This window comes from Malus sylvestris, chromosome 8 (genome assembly GCF_916048215.2).
Source record: "Malus sylvestris chromosome 8, drMalSylv7.2, whole genome shotgun sequence".
Classification (NCBI taxonomy): Eukaryota; Viridiplantae; Streptophyta; class Magnoliopsida; order Rosales; family Rosaceae; genus Malus; species Malus sylvestris.
This window is the reverse complement of record NC_062267.1, coordinates 7569732-7589941: the sequence shown is the minus strand read 5'-3', so window position 1 is coordinate 7589941 and position 20210 is coordinate 7569732. Positions and strand designations below refer to the sequence as shown.

Sequence of the window (20210 nt, the reverse complement as noted above, 5' to 3'; positions counted from 1 at the left end):
TAAGGATGGAGGCATATGGATATTTCTGACTGCAAAGTGCAAAACTATCACAAAAAGAGCGTCAGAAAATGTCTGATGCTAATGAAAGACCGCTTAGAACAAGTGTCCCAACAGAAAACGATAATTTTTAACCAGTTTATCAAGGTAACAAACTTCACAAGATGTCCTTTTGATTCTAAAAAAATAAGGCATAGTACCATTGATGTGGCAGAATGAAAAACAAAGTAAATTATTGAAACAGGTAGAATATATCAACAATTGAAAAATGAATTCTATTGAACAGCTATGTAAGACTCTGTCGTTGTTAAATAGTATAGTATATCAAGCATATGAATGATGAAAGTAGCACTAACAGTAGTAGCACAAGAATTTGTATAAGGTGCACTTACCTGTTCATTAGACTAAATTCTTGGGACAGAAACAGGCCTTGTCATGACTCGATCATCTAGCTGAGGGTACAACCTCGGATATTTTGACATCTCATTTTTCCTAGGCACAGAAGTGTCACCATACACTTCATTTTCACTACTACTGGGAGTATGAAATCCATCATGCTGAATTCCAATGTGACGAACAGTGCAAGCACTTTGTTCAGCATAAGAACTTAAACCATGATCTGATATTCTATTTCCACTACGAGATCTCACCAAAATACGGCAAAGGACAAAAGCAGCCTGCACATGAACAGACATATGAGATGTTACTCATGTGAACACACAACATTATATTTAGCACCGTGCAGTAATGACTAAGGGGAGTATCAATCGTATGGCATAACGCACAATGCTTAATCAGCTAGAGAGCTAGACCATGGTTCAAGTTTTGGACGCTATAATTCATAACATTCTTTGCTTGTTCAAACATGCAAAAGGTTAATCTCAATGCTATTTGATTTATTTCCTTCCCTGGGATTATGCAAATTTGATGATATTGAAGCAAATTAAGTGCTAATTAGTGTACCAATGTTTCATAATACAGTTTATATTTGAAAATCTCAGTTGTTTATGTTCAATCTGCCAAACTTCACTAATTGGTGTAGTATTTACATAAAATTTGTACCGTACTCTGCAGGTACAGTGAATAACAGCAATTTTCTGAGAAATATACTGAAGATCTCAGACAAGTCTGGAGCTCTTTGCATTATACTGTGCACACACAGACAATTAATGGGCCTATGTCCAGATGATCTTCATTCTGCCCGAAAGCAAAGGAAAACACCATTCCGATGAAATCTGTAATGCAGCAGCCAACCACCGGTTCTATTAATGCATGCAGCTTTCTCTCCCTTTCCATCTCACTTCCTCTAAAGAGAAAATGCGTGAGCCCTGCGCCCATTAGCAGTGCCCGCAACAGTCAGGCAGGTAGGATTAACGAAAAAAACTTCAAAGGGTCAACGAAACATGCATGCATAAACTAAACACCCCAATTAATTTTGAGATTACCTGTTTCTGCACTCCTCCTTTTGGATGATTTTTGCACCCGGCCCAACTCAGCTCCAAAGTAGTGGTTTTGGTTTATTTCAGGTAGCATTGTTTGTACACCCTGTAACTGCTAGTAGCTAAATCAGACAAAGGTTTGCAAAATTTTGTGACTATGAACTGTTACTTTCTTGCATATAATTTTCGGTTTAAAGTTTTGCTTATAGTCTCAAATCGAGAGATTTCAAAAATAAAATAAAACTAAGGCATTGCAAATCACGATATTGGGAGAGGAGGAATCGACCTGGGGACCTAGATTGTGGTCTTTACCCTTGCAACATTATAAATTGTTACTTTCTTGCACATAGTTTCTGGAGATTTTAAAAATAAAATAAAACTAGAGCATTGCAAATCACGATACTGGGAGAGGGGGAATTGAACTCGGGACCTGCAATATGGTCCTAACCGAGTTACAAGTCCATTGCAACATTATATAGTTGGAATAATCTTGTAATTTGGCAAGTATAATAAAAGCTCTACCCAGAAATTAGAACATTGATGTAAAATGAATAGAGTGAGATGGTAAATAAATAGAAAAGAGGTTAATTACCAGAAGTGGAAGGCCTCTTATGCAACTAAACAGCTTCTTCTGCTTCGACTATGCCTTCACCCTCATCATCAGAATCAGAAGTGGGAGGCCTCTCAGGTAACTCAACAACATCATCTGCCTTGACTACGCCTTCACCCTCATCATCAGAATCAGAATATTCAGGGAAGATTGTGATCTTCGGGATGTGAGAAATCTTGGGCCACTCCTTTCCTCTGCCTTTTCGGTGACCTTGAGCAAGATAACCACTATACATGATTTTAAGGGTCTGAAGTGGTGTTTTCCACAAGAAGTCTGGCAGTGTTTTTAGCCGAGGGCAGTTGTGAATCACTAAAGAAGAAAGGCATGGCATTATGGTAATATCAGAATCTTCTTCCTTCCACTCTTCCACTCCTTTCCATTCTTCCCACGCCTCCATTACGGTAAATGTGAGTACGTTCAATTTTGGGAATGTAATGCATGATGATGCTGATGACGTTTCCTTTTCTATTCCCAGAAACTCAACTCCAACCTTTTTTACTCCTTTCATATTCCTAAGGATCAGTGTTTCGAGGGACGGCAATTTTCCCAAAGGAGGTAAAACTTCACATTCATTCCATTCATCCAAGATAAGAAATCTCAAATTGTTTAATGAAATGATCCAGTTAGGGGCAGTGCTTCCATTATGCCCTCTAATATTTAAAGATTCCAAATTTGGATGCGGTCGTAAAAAATTCAGTGTTTCTGCACTTCTTCCACAACCAACAACCCTTATATCCAAGTTTGAGAGTTGTTGTTTGTTCCCCAGGGCTGATGCTTTCTTACCCTCACCCGCAGCAACTTTCACTTCCCCATAAACATATATGCCGAGTTCACAAAGTTGGTCTAAGTTTCTCAAATCTCCTAATTTGAACGCTTCATCGTCGTCTTTACCACCGCCAACAGGGCACCCATCTAGTCTTCTTAGATTTGTTAATCTCCCAATCCCTTTTGGCAAATACTTCAGCCGAAAACAATTCTCAACATAAAGATGCTTTAATTTAATCAACTTTCCCATGCTCTGGGGTAGACTTTCAAGTTCCCTACACATATTAAGGTGCAATGTCTGCAAATTGTATAAGTTACACATCGCATTCGGTAGCTTTTTCAAAGGATTGTTGGACAAGTCAATAAACCTCAGATGCACTAATTCACCAATCTCTTCCTGAAGCACTTCAATACAATTACCACTCAAATTTAATGTCCTAAGATGTTTCAACTGTGAGATCAATGTTGAGTCCACAACATTAAATTTTGAATCAAAAGTTGCAAGAGTATGTAGATCGCAGCTGGAAAACGAAACACATGTGAGTGGACCCTCGGGTGCAAGCATTAAGGTCAAATGGCGGATCTTATCACCCAAGGGCTTTATTGTATTGTTACCACCCTTAACCTCCATGGTAAAGCATTCATGTTGAGTAAGATACTGCAGAAAGTCGTGCACAATATCATGCATTTTACACCTCCAGATACTTCCATCACTGCATTTTACAAAGTCTTGAAAGAAAGATCGCATTGCTATATTATCAAAAAACCTTTGGCCAATTATTTCTTTCTCTATGTTTCCCTTCGAATAGAGATAACCTTGTGACATCCACAACTCAATCAAATAATCTTTATAGATCAAATGATCTTTTGGAAAGATAACACAATATAAAAGGCATCGTTTGACCGCAGGTGCCAAATCAATATAACTCAGTAATAGTGGTTGGAAAACTTGTTGCTCAACCTCTTCAAGATCCCATATCTTACTGTTCAAAACTTCTTGCCATTCTTTCCTCGTTTTCTTGTAACGCATGAGACTACCTAGAGTCTTTGCAGCAAGAGGCAAACCCTTGCACTTTTTTGCTATTTCTTCACCAATGACTTCCAACACACCATCCTTATTCCTATTATAAAATGCCATGCGGTTGAATATTGACAAACAATTTTGTTCACTCAACCTCTCCAAATAGATCGTGTGAGTAGGAGCTCCCATCATATCAGCAACCTCATGTTTTCGAGTGGTCACCAATATTCTACTGCCATGCGTGCCACTTTGTATTAAGGGCAACTTCAATTTCTCCCACTTTCTTTGGTCTTCGGACCACACATCGTCTAGGACAAGGAGAAACTTCTTTCCCTGAATGGATTCAGACATACATTGAAAGAAATCTTCCAACTCATCTGAATTTGGGCTAACAGCTTTAGCACCAGAAATGATGGCTTTAGCAATTTTCATCTCATCAAAAGGGTCTGAAACACAAACCCATATTCTCATTCCAAAACAAGCTTTAACATTTTCATCGTTATAAGCCAGTTGAGCCAAAGTTGTTTTTCCCATTCCTCCCATCCCGACAATAGGGATGACAAGGAGACCCCTCTCTTCTTGACTACTCTCATTCAACAACTTGCTGACCACAAGATCCTTTTGTTGTTCTCTACCAAAGATGATAGATTCATCAACAAAAGAAGAAGTTTTCTCTCGCTCAGGGTGTTCACTGATCATTCTCTCAGTGAATCTAAAGTTATATGTTTCTCTTTGCTTTGCAATCTCATCTAAATTTTCATTCAGATTTTTGATCTTAAGAGCAATGTCGCGATGAAGAATTATCCGACGGACTTGGCCGAAACAAAAGCAAGATGAGGGAATAGAGAAACATACCGCCTTCATCTTCTTCTCAGTAACAAGAGAAGTACTTCCACCGTGCTCTTCTTGTTTCTCAATTTGTTGTTTGAGTATTTCAGTGTTCCACTCATCCAGCACATTGTCCATCTTGTGCGACACATCTTTCAGCTGCTCCAGCCAATTTCTGACGTTGGCGTCCCTCACTTGCCTCAGCTCCGCATCCTCAAGCACAGCACCAATCACTTTAAGTTTGGCCTCGAATTCTTGAACATCTTTCTGCGCATTCAAAACCAGCTTCACCTCTTGTCCGACGTGTTGGTAAGTTACCGAAGCCAGTTGTTCGAGAAGCACGGAAATGAGTGCCTCAGCCATCTTTCTGTTAGCAGCGGAAACAGAGAAAACCAAGAGATCTGAACCAAGAATTTCAGGATTGGCAAGGAATTTTCTTATTGCCAAATTTTTTAGCTAATACTAACGGCAACAACTTGTCTGACAACCATTTATTGATGCTAATTAGTTGACCATTAAAAAATCCCTCCTTCCTGTCAATTAAAACCTAAAGATGTGCGCTAACAACACAATTTTTTATGGCAAAATATTCTCTTTCTTGTCAATTTTAAACCTCAAGATCTGCGCTAAGCTAGAAAATATAGAATGCTAGCCATGTGCCCAAACGTTATGCGTGTAAAAAAATTTATCGGGTAAAAGATTGTTTACCACCCTCATGTTTCGTGGTTTTCAACATTTAGTAATCGTTTTTTTCGTCCCAGAGTCATACCTAAAGTGTAAATTTTGGAACAATTTCATACATCTGTTAGTCAAACTGTTAGTTCTCCCGTTAAGTGATGACGTGGCATCCTGATTGGACGCCACGTGTCATTAAAAATATAAAAATTTTATTTAAATAATAAAATATTAAAATAATAATAAAATATATATATTTTTCTTCTTCTTCTTCTTCTGGGTTCGGTTTTTTTTTTTTTTTTTTCTTTCCTTCTTCCTCCTCCTCCTCCTTCTTCTTCCTTCTCCTTCCTCCTCCTTCTTCTTCTCCTTCTTCTTCTTCTTCTTCTTCTTCTTCTTCCTCCTCTTTCTCCTTCTTCTTCTTTCTCTTTCCTCCTCCTTCTTCTTCTCCTTCTTCTTCTTCTGGTTTCGGTTTCTCTTCTTTTTTTCTTTTTTTTTTTTCCTTCTTCCTCCACCTTCTCCTTCTTCTTCCTTCTCCTTCCTCCCTCTTCTCCTTCTTCTTCTTCCTTCTCCTTCCTCCTCATTCTTCTTCTCCTTCTTCTTCCTTCTTCTTCCTCTTCTTTTCTGGGTTCGGTTTTTTTTTTTTTTTTTTTTTCCTTCTCCTCCTTCCTTCTTAAGAAGGAAGAAGAAGGAGGAGGAAGGAGAAGGAGAAGGAGGAGGAAGAAGAAAAAAAAAAAAAAAAAAAAAGAACCAAACCCAGAAGAAGAAGAAGAAGAAGAAGAAGAAGAAGAAGAAGAAAAAAAGAAGAAGAAGAAGGAAATTTTTTTTTATTATTTAAATATTATTTTTATTTAAATAAATTTTTTATTTTTTTAATGACACGTGGCGTCCAATCAGGGCGCCACGTCATCACTTAACGGGAGAACTAACAGTTTGACTAACAGATGTATGAGACTGTCCCAAAATTTACACTTTAGGTATGACTCTGGGACGAAAAAAACTTGATACTAAATGTTGAAAACCACGAAACATGAGGGTGGTAAACAATCTTTTACCCAAATTTATCTGTTATTTTGTACAAAAACAAGGGAATGGTAGGGCGGACAAGGTCTGCCCTCCACTTTCGATACTCTTTTTGTACTTTTTTTTATTTGTATGATCATAGTTAAGCCACGTTAATATTTTATATTACTATTTATTTTTGTCTTATTATATCTATAAAAAAAAATATATAAAATATTAACGTGGCTTAATCATGACCATACAAAACATGAGGGCAAGGAAAGGGCATCGGAAGTGGAGGGCAGACAATCCTTGACGTTTTGGAGAGGTTACAGCTAGTAAGCAAGAAACTTTTGCTCGAATTTTAGTATAAACTAGCAACATTATCCGTGCGTTGCTGCATTATCATCTCACACTAACTTCTTGAACTATTATTATCTTTTAAGCAGGAATTTTATGCAAGATAGGGTCGAAGTGAGTCATTCCTCACTTATTTCTTGAACAACTTGTATGACAGCCATACATTGATCCTTTTGCCTGTCAATTTACACCCTAAAGTTTTTAAATTTCATCATCTTACACCACAAAATAAAAAAATATATTACAAGACGAACAAGCTTTGTCTGTATAGTCCACCGTTCAATCAAGTAGTGCTTAGCAGAGTTGTCAACAGTTGTTTCTCCATTCATTTTTTATAGCCCACCGTTCGTCTGCATTGCCATCACCTGACGGAAGGTCGTCGGTCAAAGTTCGTAGGCCAAGCTCGTCGTCGCACAGAGTTTTATGCAACGGACATGAGATTCCGTCGGTTAACTACTCTTTTACTAGACGAGCAGGTTCATCACATAAAAATAAATTTACGCGATGGAGATGATCTCAACCGACGGACTCTGTTTGGTTGTCATTTTATATTAAAATAAAACTATGGGACAATCCAACGAGATCGTTCATCGGGAATAAGTGATTTAAGAGATGACTGTTCCGGTAAATTTATATGATATTAAAAAAAAATCTAAATGCATTAATTAATTAAAAATAGAATTGGAAAATAAAAATATTAAGTACCAAGATTTAAAAAAAATTATATTGTCAAATAATTTTCGAACATTATCTACAATAAAGAAAAGGAGATGCGCTTAGTCTCACAATAAGTTAGCAATAATGTGGTTCAAATTCGCCTTTAGCGAGAACCTAAGGCCTCTCACTTACTAATGAAGAAGAATACCACTAGACCGTAGTACTAAGTGGTTATGGTCAAATTGAAACTAAATGTATACAATCCAAAAAGAAATTGTTCGTTCAAATAGAATACAAAATTTAAAATAAAAATAAAGAATTATTAAACGACGTCATTTTGAGGCACATAAGTTGAAAAAAAAAATATAAGACTACTATTGCTAAAAAAATTAAAAACTAATATGGCTTTGTTACTTATAATATAAGACTACTACTATTGCTAAAAAAAAAATAGTATAAGACTACTATTGCTGAAAAAAAAATAGTATAAGACTACTATTCCACTTTTACTTTGTTACTTATTTTTGGGACAGTGCATTCGGCACAAAAGTCGATCTACCCCCAAAGAAAAATTGGAGGCTGCGACTTTCAACTAAATAAAAAAATGTGAAAGATTCTAGGTTTGATATTTTGAATTGATGAGTTTGTTTGAAAGATTCTAGGTTTGATATTCTGAATTGATGAGTTTGTTTGATCTTGACCACGAACAAGGTAAGATTACCCCATAACCTCTCTAGATTCAAAGATGCTACCGTGGCTTGACACTAGTTATCCCAATTTTCTAATAAAATTTTGTTGCAGAAGATAAAAGTTTTAGTTGACAGAAAACAATTTTAATCAAACCAGGGACATGAATTAAAATAGTTAATAATATCCAACAGATACTTTTGCTTCTTTAATGGTGTCTAAAAAAGATTTCATCACAAAGCCCAAAGGAAGCCACAAATGAGGCCGAACAGCTAAAGAAAAAGTTATAGCCCAAAGCTAACAGCAATGACACTAGAATAAAACCAGGACGAACTTACAGACACAGAAAGGTGAAGAAGATGAAGACGACGGACAAGCGTATCAACAATGAACATAACCTTCTGCTAAATGACGGGAGGTCACGATACGATAACAAAGTAACCTATATATACGAATCAGAGCATTTCCAGAAAATGTGACATGATAAGAAATTGTATAACAAAATATCAATGCTGATTTTCCGCAGCTATTCATCTTGGAATTGCAATCATATTATCAAATGAATGTCATCATCATTATGTCGAAATTACTTAAAACCCAGAAATGTTTTCTATCAAATCTTTGGAATATGAAAGAGAGATGAAAAACAGAATCAGACAGCAAAATAGGCCTTTCTAACGAAGGCACTAGACAACGGAAAAACATAACCTTTCCACAAGTTCAAAGTATCCAACTGTAGATACAATGCAGCACGATTGAAACCCGCTGAAGCAGCTGATACTAATAGATTTGATATCGGATTTACCATCATCAGATGTATTAGCTTTCTTGTTCCAGTGAAGCCCTTGCCCCTTTTTAGGCACAGAGCAAATCTGCATCCCCAAAAGAAAGCAAATGAATATTTCCTGGCATGAACTGAAATACAATACGTTGAATGATTTATGTAACTATTACCTTTACAGGTGTTGGTGCCCGCCATTCATCTCTCTCCACTTCGTAATCAACAGTATACTTTATCCTTTAATGTTTCTTAAAGGGTTTTCAGTACTTAAACCCTTCTCATCCTCTGCTGTGCATTTAAACAGAGCGTATGCACAGTTTGTCTCAGTGAAAATTTAGCACCTCAGTAATTTAGTCTGAAAATTTAGGTTGATTCCACCTCTTTGTGATCCAGTCTTTAAGACTCCCTCTAATAAGAACGATCCAGTTGCTTTACTATTTATATTGGATGCTCAATCGATGAGATCATCCAACTCTATAAAATCACCCTCCATAATGGAATGTAAGTGCTTGGCCGCCAAATTATCAAGCAATATTGGATTCCTACCACCGAGCACAGATGCTGGCACCTGCACAGAAAGAAATCCAAATAATTTAGCAGAAAAAATCAGGATCAGACGAACCATGTAATGTAACAAGATGTAATGGAATCAATAGTACACTAGTATTACACCAGCATCAGATAATTTCAAAAACCACCTGTGTCTAGAAAACTTCAGACTCTGACTAATTCAATAATTTTGAGACACGAAGTGCATAAAATAACAAATGGGAAATTTCAAAGGATGGCAAAATGAGATTTTTGAGATTGTCAGGACTCCATCTATAGGTTTTTACTGTTTTCATCTGTTTGGAAGCATATCAACAACTGAAAGATGAATTCTATTGAACAGCTATGTAAGACTCTGTCGTTGTTAAATAGTATAGTATATCAAGCATGTGAATGATGAAAGTAGCACTAACAGTAGTAGCACAAGAATTTGTATAAGGTGCATTTACCTGTTCATTAGACTGAATCCTTGATATAGAAACAGGCCTTGTCATGACTCGATCATCTAGCTCAGGGTCCAGCCTCGGATATTTTGACATCTCATTTTTCCTAGGCACAGAAGTGTCACCATGCACTTCATTTTCACTACTACTGGGAGTATGAAATCCATCATGCTGAATTCCAATGTGACGAACAGTGCAAGCACTTTGTTCAGCATAAGAACTTAAACCATGATCTGATATTCTATTTCCACTACGAGATCTCACCAAAATACGGCAAAGGACAAAAGCAGCCTGCACATGAACAGACATACGAGATGTTACTCATGTGAACACATGCCATTATATTTAGCACCGTGCAGTAATGACTAAGGGGAGTATCAATCGTATGGCATACCGCACAATGCTTAATCGGCTAGAGAGCTATACCATGGTTGAACATCATGAAGAATAAATTTGCAAAAGAGAGTGTCAACACCTACACTTCTACTCATGTCTCACCGAATGAAAAAAATAATAATCGTCTATGCTTACACAGCCTATTGGGTTCTAATGAGACATTTCCGATAACTATCTACTCGGCAAACAAAACTCAAAATTCTCAACAGCTCAATAGACATGGAAAATTATTCGTCCAACTCAAATATTCAGCAATTTAACCAAAGAAATAAAAAAGGAATAATGCCTCTTTCCCTAATTAGCCGAAATCACGCATATATATGACATTGATACAATACAACAACAACAACAATAACCAAATTATACAAAACAAGAACAAATATACCATGAATTCTACAAGAATTTCAAACCCTAATAAGACAATTGTACAAGAACTTCAAAACCTAATAAGGCAATGCCCCTTCATCCAAACCGAAATGCGAAAAATCGACAGTGTACGAAAATTACCTTAACATGATCGACCTGAGCATACTGATGGAGAACCAAATCAGTCCTTACGGCGTCGTTTGGCGAATTCCCCAAATAAAACACAAAACTCGACCTCCTCCCCAGAACCACCGTCCCAACGCGGCCCACCACGTCCCTAACCCGCCCTTGCCTCCGCCAATACCCGCTCTTCGCCCTCCTCTTCTTCAAGATCCTAACCGTGTAGCAGAACCAGTGCCTCTTCCTCCCTCCGTGGCCATACGAGTAACATGCGCTCTCCGGCAAATCGAACGGATCGTGGCCGTACAAATCGAGCTCCCTGATCAAATCGTACCCGCCCGATTTCCCCGCCTCGGCGGCGTTCTTGCTGGAGAGGTAGTAGCAGAGGAGCTGCTCCTCCGAGGGGTAGAATCGGCAACCGGGGGCCAGCGAAAGCAACGACGTCGCTTTAGGATCTCCCATGCGTAAATGGAGATCGTCAGCTTGTTCTAGGGTTTTTCCGGAATTTCCGATTCGAGCTTCGGAGGTTTTCGATTGCGAGAAGAGGGGTTTACAAAACGGAGACTCGGGGGTTTATGGAGTAAACGAAATAGCGTACCCCTGAAGCTTTCCAACGTGGCGATCCGGTGCGGCCGAGCTGTACGTGCTCCCGCGCATTCCAGCCTTTCAGATGACGCTGTGGGTTTATTTGGATTACGTGGATGTTGAATGTAAAACGACATGTCGTAAAGTGGCGGGTGGCGTGGTCATAGCGGAAAGTGAACGGTTCTGTTGGGTAAGATATTGGGTTCGGTGACATAAATGCAGACCGAAAATAGAAAACAAAAAGACATTGAAATTTCCAAAACCGAACAATTTTGTAAGTTAAATTATTGGTCGGGTTGTACGAAGTGTGACATATTTGGCTGGACGGGCACGTGCCGGTCAAAACTCCTGCAAGGTAGACAGAACAAATATTTTAGAAAGCGAAATTCGCCCTCCAAAAAGTTGTTGTTGGCTCTCGTGCTCGTCAACATGTCATGTTTTGCTTAAAATAACGTTTTAATGAATCTAATTTTCTACACTTACCGGTTACCAAATCCTAATCATATATAAACGAACGAATCTATATAAAATTGTGCAACGCAAGAATTGCTCTAAATTTTTTTATTCATAATAAAATGTTGATTGAGTTTGTAAGAATTGTTCTTTTCGTTAGACCAAAACTTAGGTTTGAGTATCGGTACAAGTAATCTCTCTTGATAGACAATCTGTAAAAACTAAAAAAGGCTAAAGCTCATTTTATAAGTTCTCAAAGAAGCTTGTGGTATGTCTTGACCCCAGGATGGGGTAGCCTCTCCTTCCTCTAATCTTTTTATTAACTGTAAAAAAAAATTAAAGAAAATTATAGGAATGTTTCTATTAAAGATGAATTCGAACTTGCTATTGACATTGTCTAGTTCTTATGACCCGATGTCTAGTTCTTAGACCAGCTTCAATGCGTAATGCAGAATGTTTTAAAATGGGTATGTCATAATTTTTCTTTGCTAGAAAACTTTGCTGTCATGTTTTTAGTACATAAATTTTTTAGTGGAGAACATCATTAATGTGAGTTATTCCATTGATGGAGAAATTCTTCGGTTTGGATACCGGACTAGCTATTATTTGGGAGCAAGTCACAAAAATTTTCCATTTGCCTCCCACCTTCTTCTCACATAACACTCATGATTCACCACCGATGATGGCCTTTTCGAGTTTACTTGTGGGATAAAACTATTTTGTTGTCTAAAAAAATGCTCTTTTATTTGCCCTTATCATAGAGGCTTTAACCTCTAAACTCTTGCCTTGTTATTTATCCATAAGATAAAAATAAAACAAGTAGGCCTAAAACCCAAGCCGATAAAAATTAAAATTCTATATCCGCGGGTATTCGCAATTGTAACCATGACCACCCGTCTATATATTTTCGGTTGAATAGGTATATTCATACTCATGTAATTGCATAAGCGGTCAACAGAAATCATTAAGTTTTATTGGATAAATAACCGCGGGTACCCGTAACCGTGGTTACTTAGTACTAACCAAGGAGAAGTCTGAACTTATGCAAGCAGCTCAACCCCATGCGCCGTAAGACAAAGCAGAGAAATGCAACCAATTAAGGAATGCAGTGCGGAACGAATGTTGATGACACATGATCACTAATATTGTGGTACAGATGCAAATTCCATGAACTCCTCATCACATTCAAGAGCACTCATTGCATCAGGAGGAAGACAAACCTCCAAGTCTATGCTTCCCCTTTCCCTTCCTTCGTACGATGAAACTTTCCCGCCAAATTTATTTGCGTACCCGCTCCGCAGCGCCACCGCCTTTCCCATTCCGAATTCGTTGCCGTACATGTTGAACCTCGGCGAGCTGCCCATCATCACCATGTACGGATCGAAAAACTGGCCGAGTAGGTACACGGTCGGAGACTGCAGCCAGGCGTCAACGAATCCTCGTATCTCCCTGTCGTCAAGCTTCACCACCGCCTCGTGCAGCTTCCACGCCGCCCACCCGAGGCTGTGTTGGAGGAGTTCACCGGCCGTGACGGCTTCCGAGTTGATCGGGTGAATCGAGTTCCCAAAGTAGTCTCCGGACAATGGCGGATCTAGCCTTGCTCTGTTATTCGCAGCCAACCTAATAACAAAAATATGGAAATCTAATGTGAATCGCATTATAAGAAATGGAAATTTCGAGGATTCTTTGAAGTTTTGGAGGATACCTGCATCTGGTTGACTGATTGGGAGGAAGACGCCGTGCACGGGTGATGGACCGCCATAGAAGGGCGGAGAGGGACTGGAAAGATGAGATTTTGGTGGCGTTGGACTCTGAGTTGGCCTTTGCTTTGAGTTTGGCTATGGATTCTGAGGAGAAGTGGAACACTCTCTCTCTGAGTTCGGGAGCTTCGAATCTTCCGATGAACTCATCTGGGTTTGTGTAAGGGAGGCTGATGATTGGGCCGTGACCGTCCGGAAACCACCGCTTGAGGACCGGCGGTCTGGAGATGCCGGGGACGATGGTATTGTCATGCGCTCCTTGTGTTATTGCTTGAAAGAGCTCGGACCAAGTGTTGAAGAAATGCCAGAAAGAAGTCCCATCACAAAGGCAGTGATTCATGGACAGCCCTATGAATATGCCGTCCACAAGCTCCGTCACCTGAACCGTCAGCAAGGACGCCGTGTGGCCGTCGTGGTTAACAGCTCTGTCGTGATCGAAAAACGACTGAACCACCAAGGGCACGTCAGTTGGAGAAAGAATGTCCAAAACCGACACATCCAGAGTTGCATAGATGAACCTGGCTCCGGGGCTGTTGCTGCAGTCTACATAAACCAAATACAGAGGTGGGTTTTCTTCTTTCTTCGTCGCGAAGCGGCCGGCGAGCGGGTAAAAATGAACAAGGGCGAGGGAGAGAGAGTGCTTGAGCTTGCCCAAAAGAGAATTGACGAACTCCGCCTTGTGGCGGCGATCCATGGCTTCCGGAGGTTTGGCAAAGAGGAGGCCTTTCTGGATATAGTGGACAGAGAGCATGGCGAGGTCGGTGGGTGCCAAGTACAATGGCTGCTGTGATTCCTCTGAGACATGGTGTGGAATGATAAAACACTCTGATATGTGTTTGACGCTTTGAGAGTTCATCTTCTTCAATAACCTATTGGATAAGGAATTGCTCTGGCTTTTTGTATAGAGTGATGGCAGACTTGGTGAAGTGTTTATTTGAAGAGATTTGTAAAGTAACAGGTGAAATTTTTGTATATACAATGGCTTTTATATATGTTTTTATATAAACGGTGAAATTTTTGTGTTAAAAAATTATTAATATAAAAAAATTAAATTTTATACTATTTATATAATAATAAATGATATACTATTTATGTTAGAAACCTCTTGTTTATTTGGAGGCATTGCAGGTTAGGTCCTGAATTTTATAATTGTTTTGTGCATATGGTTTTCTTCTAGGTGCTAAGATTTCTTTTAATTTTTCTATGTGTTTAAAGAACACAACTTTTCAGCCTTTGTCCTGATCCCAAAACGTCAAATACTAGCCGTGCTAACTTTAATTGTGAAAATTTGGCTTTGATTGCCCAAGCCTCCAAGTTTGAACAGAGTGGTGGAAGGAATCAAAACTAGCACAAATATTAATGATATATATTTTTTATTGGCTGAATTGTTTAGGTTTTTTTTTTCTTTCTTTCGGTTATATCAAATTTCTAATCTCTAACTTTAATAAAAATACATCTACAAAACAATCAACATTTTAAATCAAAAATCTAAGTCCCACGCCTCCGAGGTGAGGGGGGTTAGGCCAACATTTCTGATGCCTAAGTTAGTTTATCTGAAAATAGTAAGTGTTTAGGTTTTTTAGGGTTGTAAAAGTCTACTGAAATTTCCTAGAATTAGGGATTTATATAGGGGAGAGAGCCAGCCATAGTGTTAGAGTTTTACCCTACACATGACGGCATTCCATTGGTCAAGGTTTATAGAGAAATATTCTCAAGATATTAAATAAAAAATAATATCTTGAGATAATAGAGTAAATATCTTTAATTAATTTAAATAGGATTACTTACTTGAATTGAATCAATCTTTAATTGAAAATGTATTAAATATAGGATTTGGGTAATTAATTCTTATTTTTAATGCTTTGACTTTTTCCCGCGCTGTGGGTAGTCCTATTAAACTGCAGAAACCTTCAGGGGTGTGAGCTGCGTGTGAGAATATATAAGGAGTCTACCCATTTAGTGAGGACAATTTTATCATTCTTGTGTAAAAATTTACATGTCACCTCTAGAATTTTTGAAATTATTTTTAACTCCACAGGTTACACGGGAGAAGGAGAGAGAGATAGGCAAACTAAGAAACAATTAATCTCGCTCTAGTAACACAACAACAATCAGATGAGAAAAGTTTATTGTTTTAGCCATGTTCAAACCCTAGTACAACTCCCCAAGCTCAGCCCATTAGACCAGCCAAGGCACCATCCACAGTCAGTTTTAAAATCCAATGAAGATGAGGAGGAAAATGACTCTCTCCAAGTCCAAATAGTAGCAAAAGTAGAGAAAACATGTGAAAGATGATCAAGGGAAGAATTACAAACCTGGCAGAATTTTTTTTTTTTTTTAACAAACGATATTATCTAAATTAAGGAGAATGAATGGGCTTAACCTCATAATGGGTTAACAAAAATGTTGTTCAAATTCACCTTTTGACAATATTCAAATCTAAGATTTCTCACTTACAAATGAAAGAGTATCACTAGTCTGCAGTGTTAAGTGACGGAAGAAATCGTTGTTAGACTAGAATTACCAAAAAAAAAAAACAAAAAAAGGAAATTACAACCCTATACATATTTGGTAAGTTCATGATTACAACTTCTATCAGTGAACGAATTTTCTACCCTCCTAGTCTCCCTTCCTTGCACTCCCGTCCTATTTAAATGGTTATAGTTAAGCCACGTTAATGTTTTGTGTTAATTTTTTAATAGCCAGATGTTTGGACCCGATTTTACATCATCAGCCCGTGCAATTAAAGTCGTTGAGTGATCATAGCTCCTAACTGTCGGATGAAAAAATGAGGATAATTTTGTTATTAAAGGATAATATTATGGTTTTTATCAGTAATTATTTTTTAATATGAATTATCTTGGCGTATTCTTAAATGGGATAAATAAGATGCAAATTATATCTCTAAGCAAGTTGTACAGTTCAAGTTAAGTTGGGATGTGTGTGGACGTGTGGATATGCTGCAAAGCTGGAATTCAAGAAAGAAGGGTCAAGATGCATGCATGGATGGATGAGTTTAAAGGTGATAAGGTAGGAAGCTTAGGTAGCCTAGGCTTGGTGACATTAATGGGATGTGATAAGGCTTTCAAGAGTTAGCATTGCAATTAAATTGCATGTGCTTACGACATACATAATTCACATGCATGTGGAGGATTTGGCCGCCAAGCAGCATGGAGGGTTTGAAATTAATGAGAGTTCTATTGCACGTGGTTGGTATCAGGCATTTCGAATATGTTGCCTGACTAGCACCAATTCAGGTTGTGATAATTATTAGCAAAAGGATTGGCTTATCAAGAGTAAAAATATGGTGGTGATGCCGTGCGTTAGTGCGTGGAGGGAGTTTAATTTTTAGTTGGACTCTATGGAATAATCCAGGCCATGCCAAACAGAAAATATGACTACTATAAATACAAGGCTGCAAACAACGTGTAAAGCCCCTCCAACCCAACACACAAACTACCCTGCGCAAACCCTCGCTCTATGCGAAACCTCTCAACAACCTTGAGATTTTTATTTTCTTTTTCTGCCAACACATCTTCAGTTTGGATAAACAGCGCTGTAAAGGCAACCGACAAACATCTTCAGTTTGGATAAACAGCATTGTTGCCGTAGAATCAGCCGACCGTGAAGTACCTTCAGTTTGGATAAACAACACTGCGTCGAGTACGACTGGTTATCTATCCAAGTCTCAGTCGAGAAGGATTTTCGAATCTTTATTGGCAGATGTCATCTTATTAGCCTTCTCGACGAAGTGAGGTGTTACCATGTTACTACATTCAGCACACTAAGAGCCGAATTTGATATTGAATTTTGTAAAACTAGCAGCATTGTCTTCAGGCTCTAGAACCCGAAGGCCGAGACCTGTTCCTTCCTCGGCCGCAATCGCAAGATCAAGAAGTCAACAGCGCACTCAACGCCATATCAACATATTTTACTCGCAGGCCGAGTTTGGCTGACGAGTTGGCACACCCTGCACACAACCGAATGACGTAGTTAGCTCATTAGTTACTTGGCCTGCGCGCCACGTAGGATTGGTAGTTTTTAGGGTCAAGATTTTGGCACGCCTAGTGAGACCCAGTGCTAAAACTACGAAGTTCACATGATAGATCAAGATCTCAATCAGGTTCCGTTGGAGATTTGGCGCTAAGTAAAGAATTGCTACAAAAAGAAAGCAAAACTTCTTGAGAAGTTGTCTAGAAGATGAGGGCAATTTTCCGCTCCAGCAACAATCAAAATTCGGCCTAGGAAAATTGTCAAGACAACCAAAGAAAAACCTAGGCCACTTATTTTTTCGGTCGAGACTGAAAGTTTAGTTGGCTTAGAAGAAAATTTTCAAGTTTTTGAGCCAAAAATCGACTTAGAAAATGATTCGTCAGAGGAGTGCTCCAATGAAGAACAAGGCCGAGACATAGGCCTAGCCGGAAAACCACGCCAATTGATATGATTATTGGTGATAGAGTTGATATAGAGAAATCTCGTTCGGCTAAGCTGTTTGAGTTAAAAGCCGAAATTATGCATAGGGCATAATAATTGTTCAACACATTCGGCGGCCGAAAATGAAAATTTTTTCGCCAAGTTACAAATATTTGGAGAAAATCCTTTATTCGGCCTAGAGCGAAATCAATGTGAAAATTTTGGTATAAACAGATCTTGGCTTGGAATAAAGCATCGTTGGCCTCCTCCTGATTATGATCCATCCAATTTCATGTTCTTTTGCTAAAAAAAAAAAGGAATGAATAAATTATTTTCTTAACCATTTGGCCTTTCAGGCCGATGTATGAGAAAATAAGGGAACAACATTGATAGTCGATGGCTCAGGTTTGTTTGCTGTGTTGCTGAGATATTCGGCATAATATATATATATATCTCACCCTGGTTTTGGGTCGACCTTCATTTTTTACCACCGAGGTTAAGGAAATTAGAGGCTGATTTGATTGCCGAGGCCAAGGACATAAGGGGTCGAGACAAACTTTTGGGCCAAAAGTCGAGAGTAGGTTGACTAGTCGAGAAAAGTGGATTGAAAAAAACCATTAATTAAAAAAATATATATTATGATGTCTGGAATCATGATTCCACTTTCCCTGACATGATGTCAACTTTCCCTTTTTTCTACATTTTATAATATAGCTGAAAGGTAGGCCACTTTTTGGTGAAGCAGAGAGATTTGATGTGACTAAAATATGGTGATATTATTGTGACCTATTCGGTGGAATAGTCTCGGCTTGTAGCGGTGTGTTTGTCGAGCTCAATAGTGCTTTCACTTTGTTTCTGCTTGCCTTCGTTCCGAGCTTCTCGACCTCGGCTCAGTATATATATCTATATAGGCAGGCCGAGCTGCTAAGAAAAATTCTGCTCGACCTCGGTTCAGTTTTTCTCGGCAAGTTACTAAGAATCAAGTGCATGACAACAGGTTCATCTCGGCATGATAGGTAGGCAGTCGATGTACTCCTAATTGGCTGGAAAGACTTAATTTCCTTAACCATTCGACTTACGAGCCGAAGCTCAAGGAAATTGGAGGCAATGTTTGGACCCGATTTTACATCATCGGCTCGTGCAATTAAGGTCGTTGAGTGAGTATAGCTCCCAACCGTCAGATGGAAAAATGAGGATAATTTTGTTATTAAAGGATAATATTATGGTTTTTATCATAGTAATTATTTTTTCATATGAATTATCTTGGCGTATTCTTAAATGGGATAAATAAGATGCAAATTATATCTCTAAGCAAGCGGTACAGTTCAAGTTAAGTTGAGATATGTGTGGACGTGTGGATATGTTGCAAAACTGGTATTCAAGAAAGAAGGGTCAGGATGCATGCATGGATGGATGAGTTTAAAGGTGATAAGGTAGGAAGCCTAGGTAGCCTAGGCTTGGTGACATTAATGGGATGTGATAAGGCTTTCAAGAGTTAGCATTGCAATTAAATTGTAGGTGCTTATGACATACATAATTCACATACACGTGGAGGATTTGGCCGCCAAGCAGCATGGATGGTTTGAAATTAATGAAAGTTCTATTACACGTGGTTGGCATCAGACATTTCGAATATGCTGCCTGACTAGCACCAATTCAGGTTGTGATAATTATTAGCAAAGGGATTGGCTTATCAAGAGTACAAATATGGTGGTGATGTCGTGTGTTAGCGCGTGGAGGGAGTTTAATTTTTTAGTTGGATTTTATGGAATAATCCAGGCCATGCCAAACATAAAATATGACTACTATGAATACAAGGCTGTAAACAACGTGTAAAGCCCCTCCAACCCAACACATAAACTACCCTGCGCAAACCCTCACTCTATGCGAAACCTCTCAACAACCTTGAGATTTTTATTTTCTTTTTCTGCCAACACGTCTTTAGTTTGGATAAACAGCGCTGTGAAGGCAATCGACGAACATCTTCAGTTTGGATAAACATCATTGTTGCCGTAGAATCAGCCGATCGCGAAACACCTTCAGTTTGGATAAACAGCACTGCGTCAAGGCCGACTGGTTATCTATCCAAGTCTCGGTCGAGAAGGATTTTCGAATCCTTATTGGCAGAGGTCATCTCATTAGCCTTTTCGGCGAAGTGAGGTGTTACCAGGTTACTACATTCGGCACCCTGAGAGCTGAATTTGATATTGAACTTCGCAGAATTAGCAGCCTTGTCTTTAGGCTTTAGAACCCGAAGACCGAGACCTGTTTCTTCCTCGGCCGCAATCGGAGGATCAAGAAGTTAG

General features: G+C 38.7%; 3 protein-coding genes and 2 long non-coding RNA genes across 17 annotated transcripts in view; 1 reads left to right on the top strand and 4 right to left on the bottom strand.

Annotated features, from left to right (window-relative positions):
* LOC126633073 (uncharacterized) overlaps positions 1-3588 on the top strand; it is a 44201-nt gene extending 40613 nt beyond the window's left edge. The window contains exon 3 of the long non-coding RNA XR_007626946.1: positions 3381-3588. This is a non-coding gene — a long non-coding RNA (uncharacterized LOC126633073). The remainder of the gene's footprint in view (positions 1-3380) is intronic.
* Positions 1-5120, bottom strand: part of LOC126633061 (disease resistance protein RGA2-like) — a 47554-nt gene extending 42434 nt beyond the window's left edge. For all 13 annotated transcript variants that reach the window (XR_007626943.1, XR_007626942.1, XR_007626941.1 and 10 more), the window contains exon 1: positions 3628-5120. Coding sequence is in view for 10 of the 13 variants with exons in the window: in XM_050303612.1 (XP_050159569.1) it covers positions 3628-5023 (1396 nt within the window). In the remaining 3 variants the exon portion in view is untranslated. The remainder of the gene's footprint in view (positions 1-3627) is intronic.
* LOC126633074 (uncharacterized) lies at positions 873-2184 on the bottom strand. Its single transcript, XR_007626947.1, has 3 exons — positions 2029-2184; positions 1443-1548; positions 873-1325 (listed from the first exon to the last, which is right to left on the bottom strand). It is a non-coding gene; the product is annotated as an uncharacterized LOC126633074 (long non-coding RNA).
* A 3409-nt stretch (positions 5121-8529) lies between the features above and the next one.
* Positions 8530-11415, bottom strand: LOC126633072 (NAC domain-containing protein 72-like). Its single transcript, XM_050303623.1, has 5 exons — positions 11301-11415; positions 10715-11211; positions 9818-10102; positions 8993-9387; positions 8530-8910 (listed from the first exon to the last, which is right to left on the bottom strand). The coding sequence occupies exons 1-4, from the start codon at positions 11413-11415 to the stop codon at positions 9271-9273; spliced, it is 1014 nt and encodes a 337-aa protein (XP_050159580.1). The 3' UTR covers positions 8530-8910; positions 8993-9270.
* Positions 11416-12682: 1267 nt separating this feature from the next.
* On the bottom strand, positions 12683-14430 carry LOC126633066 (uncharacterized acetyltransferase At3g50280-like). Its single transcript, XM_050303618.1, has 2 exons — positions 13437-14430; positions 12683-13351 (listed from the first exon to the last, which is right to left on the bottom strand). The coding sequence occupies exons 1-2, from the start codon at positions 14345-14347 to the stop codon at positions 12871-12873; spliced, it is 1392 nt and encodes a 463-aa protein (XP_050159575.1). The 5' UTR covers positions 14348-14430; the 3' UTR covers positions 12683-12870.
* Positions 14431-20210: the final 5780 nt, after the last annotated feature.

Coding starts and splice junctions, on each gene's coding strand:
- LOC126633066 (XM_050303618.1), bottom strand. CDS start 14,347: ATGAACTCTCAAAGCGTCAAACACATATCAGAGTGTTTTATCATTCCA. Junction 13,352..13,436: donor AATCAGTCAACCAGATGCAG/GTATCCTCCAAA, acceptor TTTTGTTATTAG/GTTGGCTGCGAATAACAGAG.
- LOC126633072 (XM_050303623.1), bottom strand. CDS start 11,415: ATGTCGTTTTACATTCAACATCCACGTAATCCAAATAAACCCACAGCG. Junction 11,212..11,300: donor CCGGATCGCCACGTTGGAAA/GCTTCAGGGGTA, acceptor AAACCTCCGAAG/CTCGAATCGGAAATTCCGGA. Junction 9,388..9,817: donor GGATTCAGTCTAATGAACAG/GTAAATGCACCT, acceptor CTTTCTGTGCAG/GTGCCAGCATCTGTGCTCGG.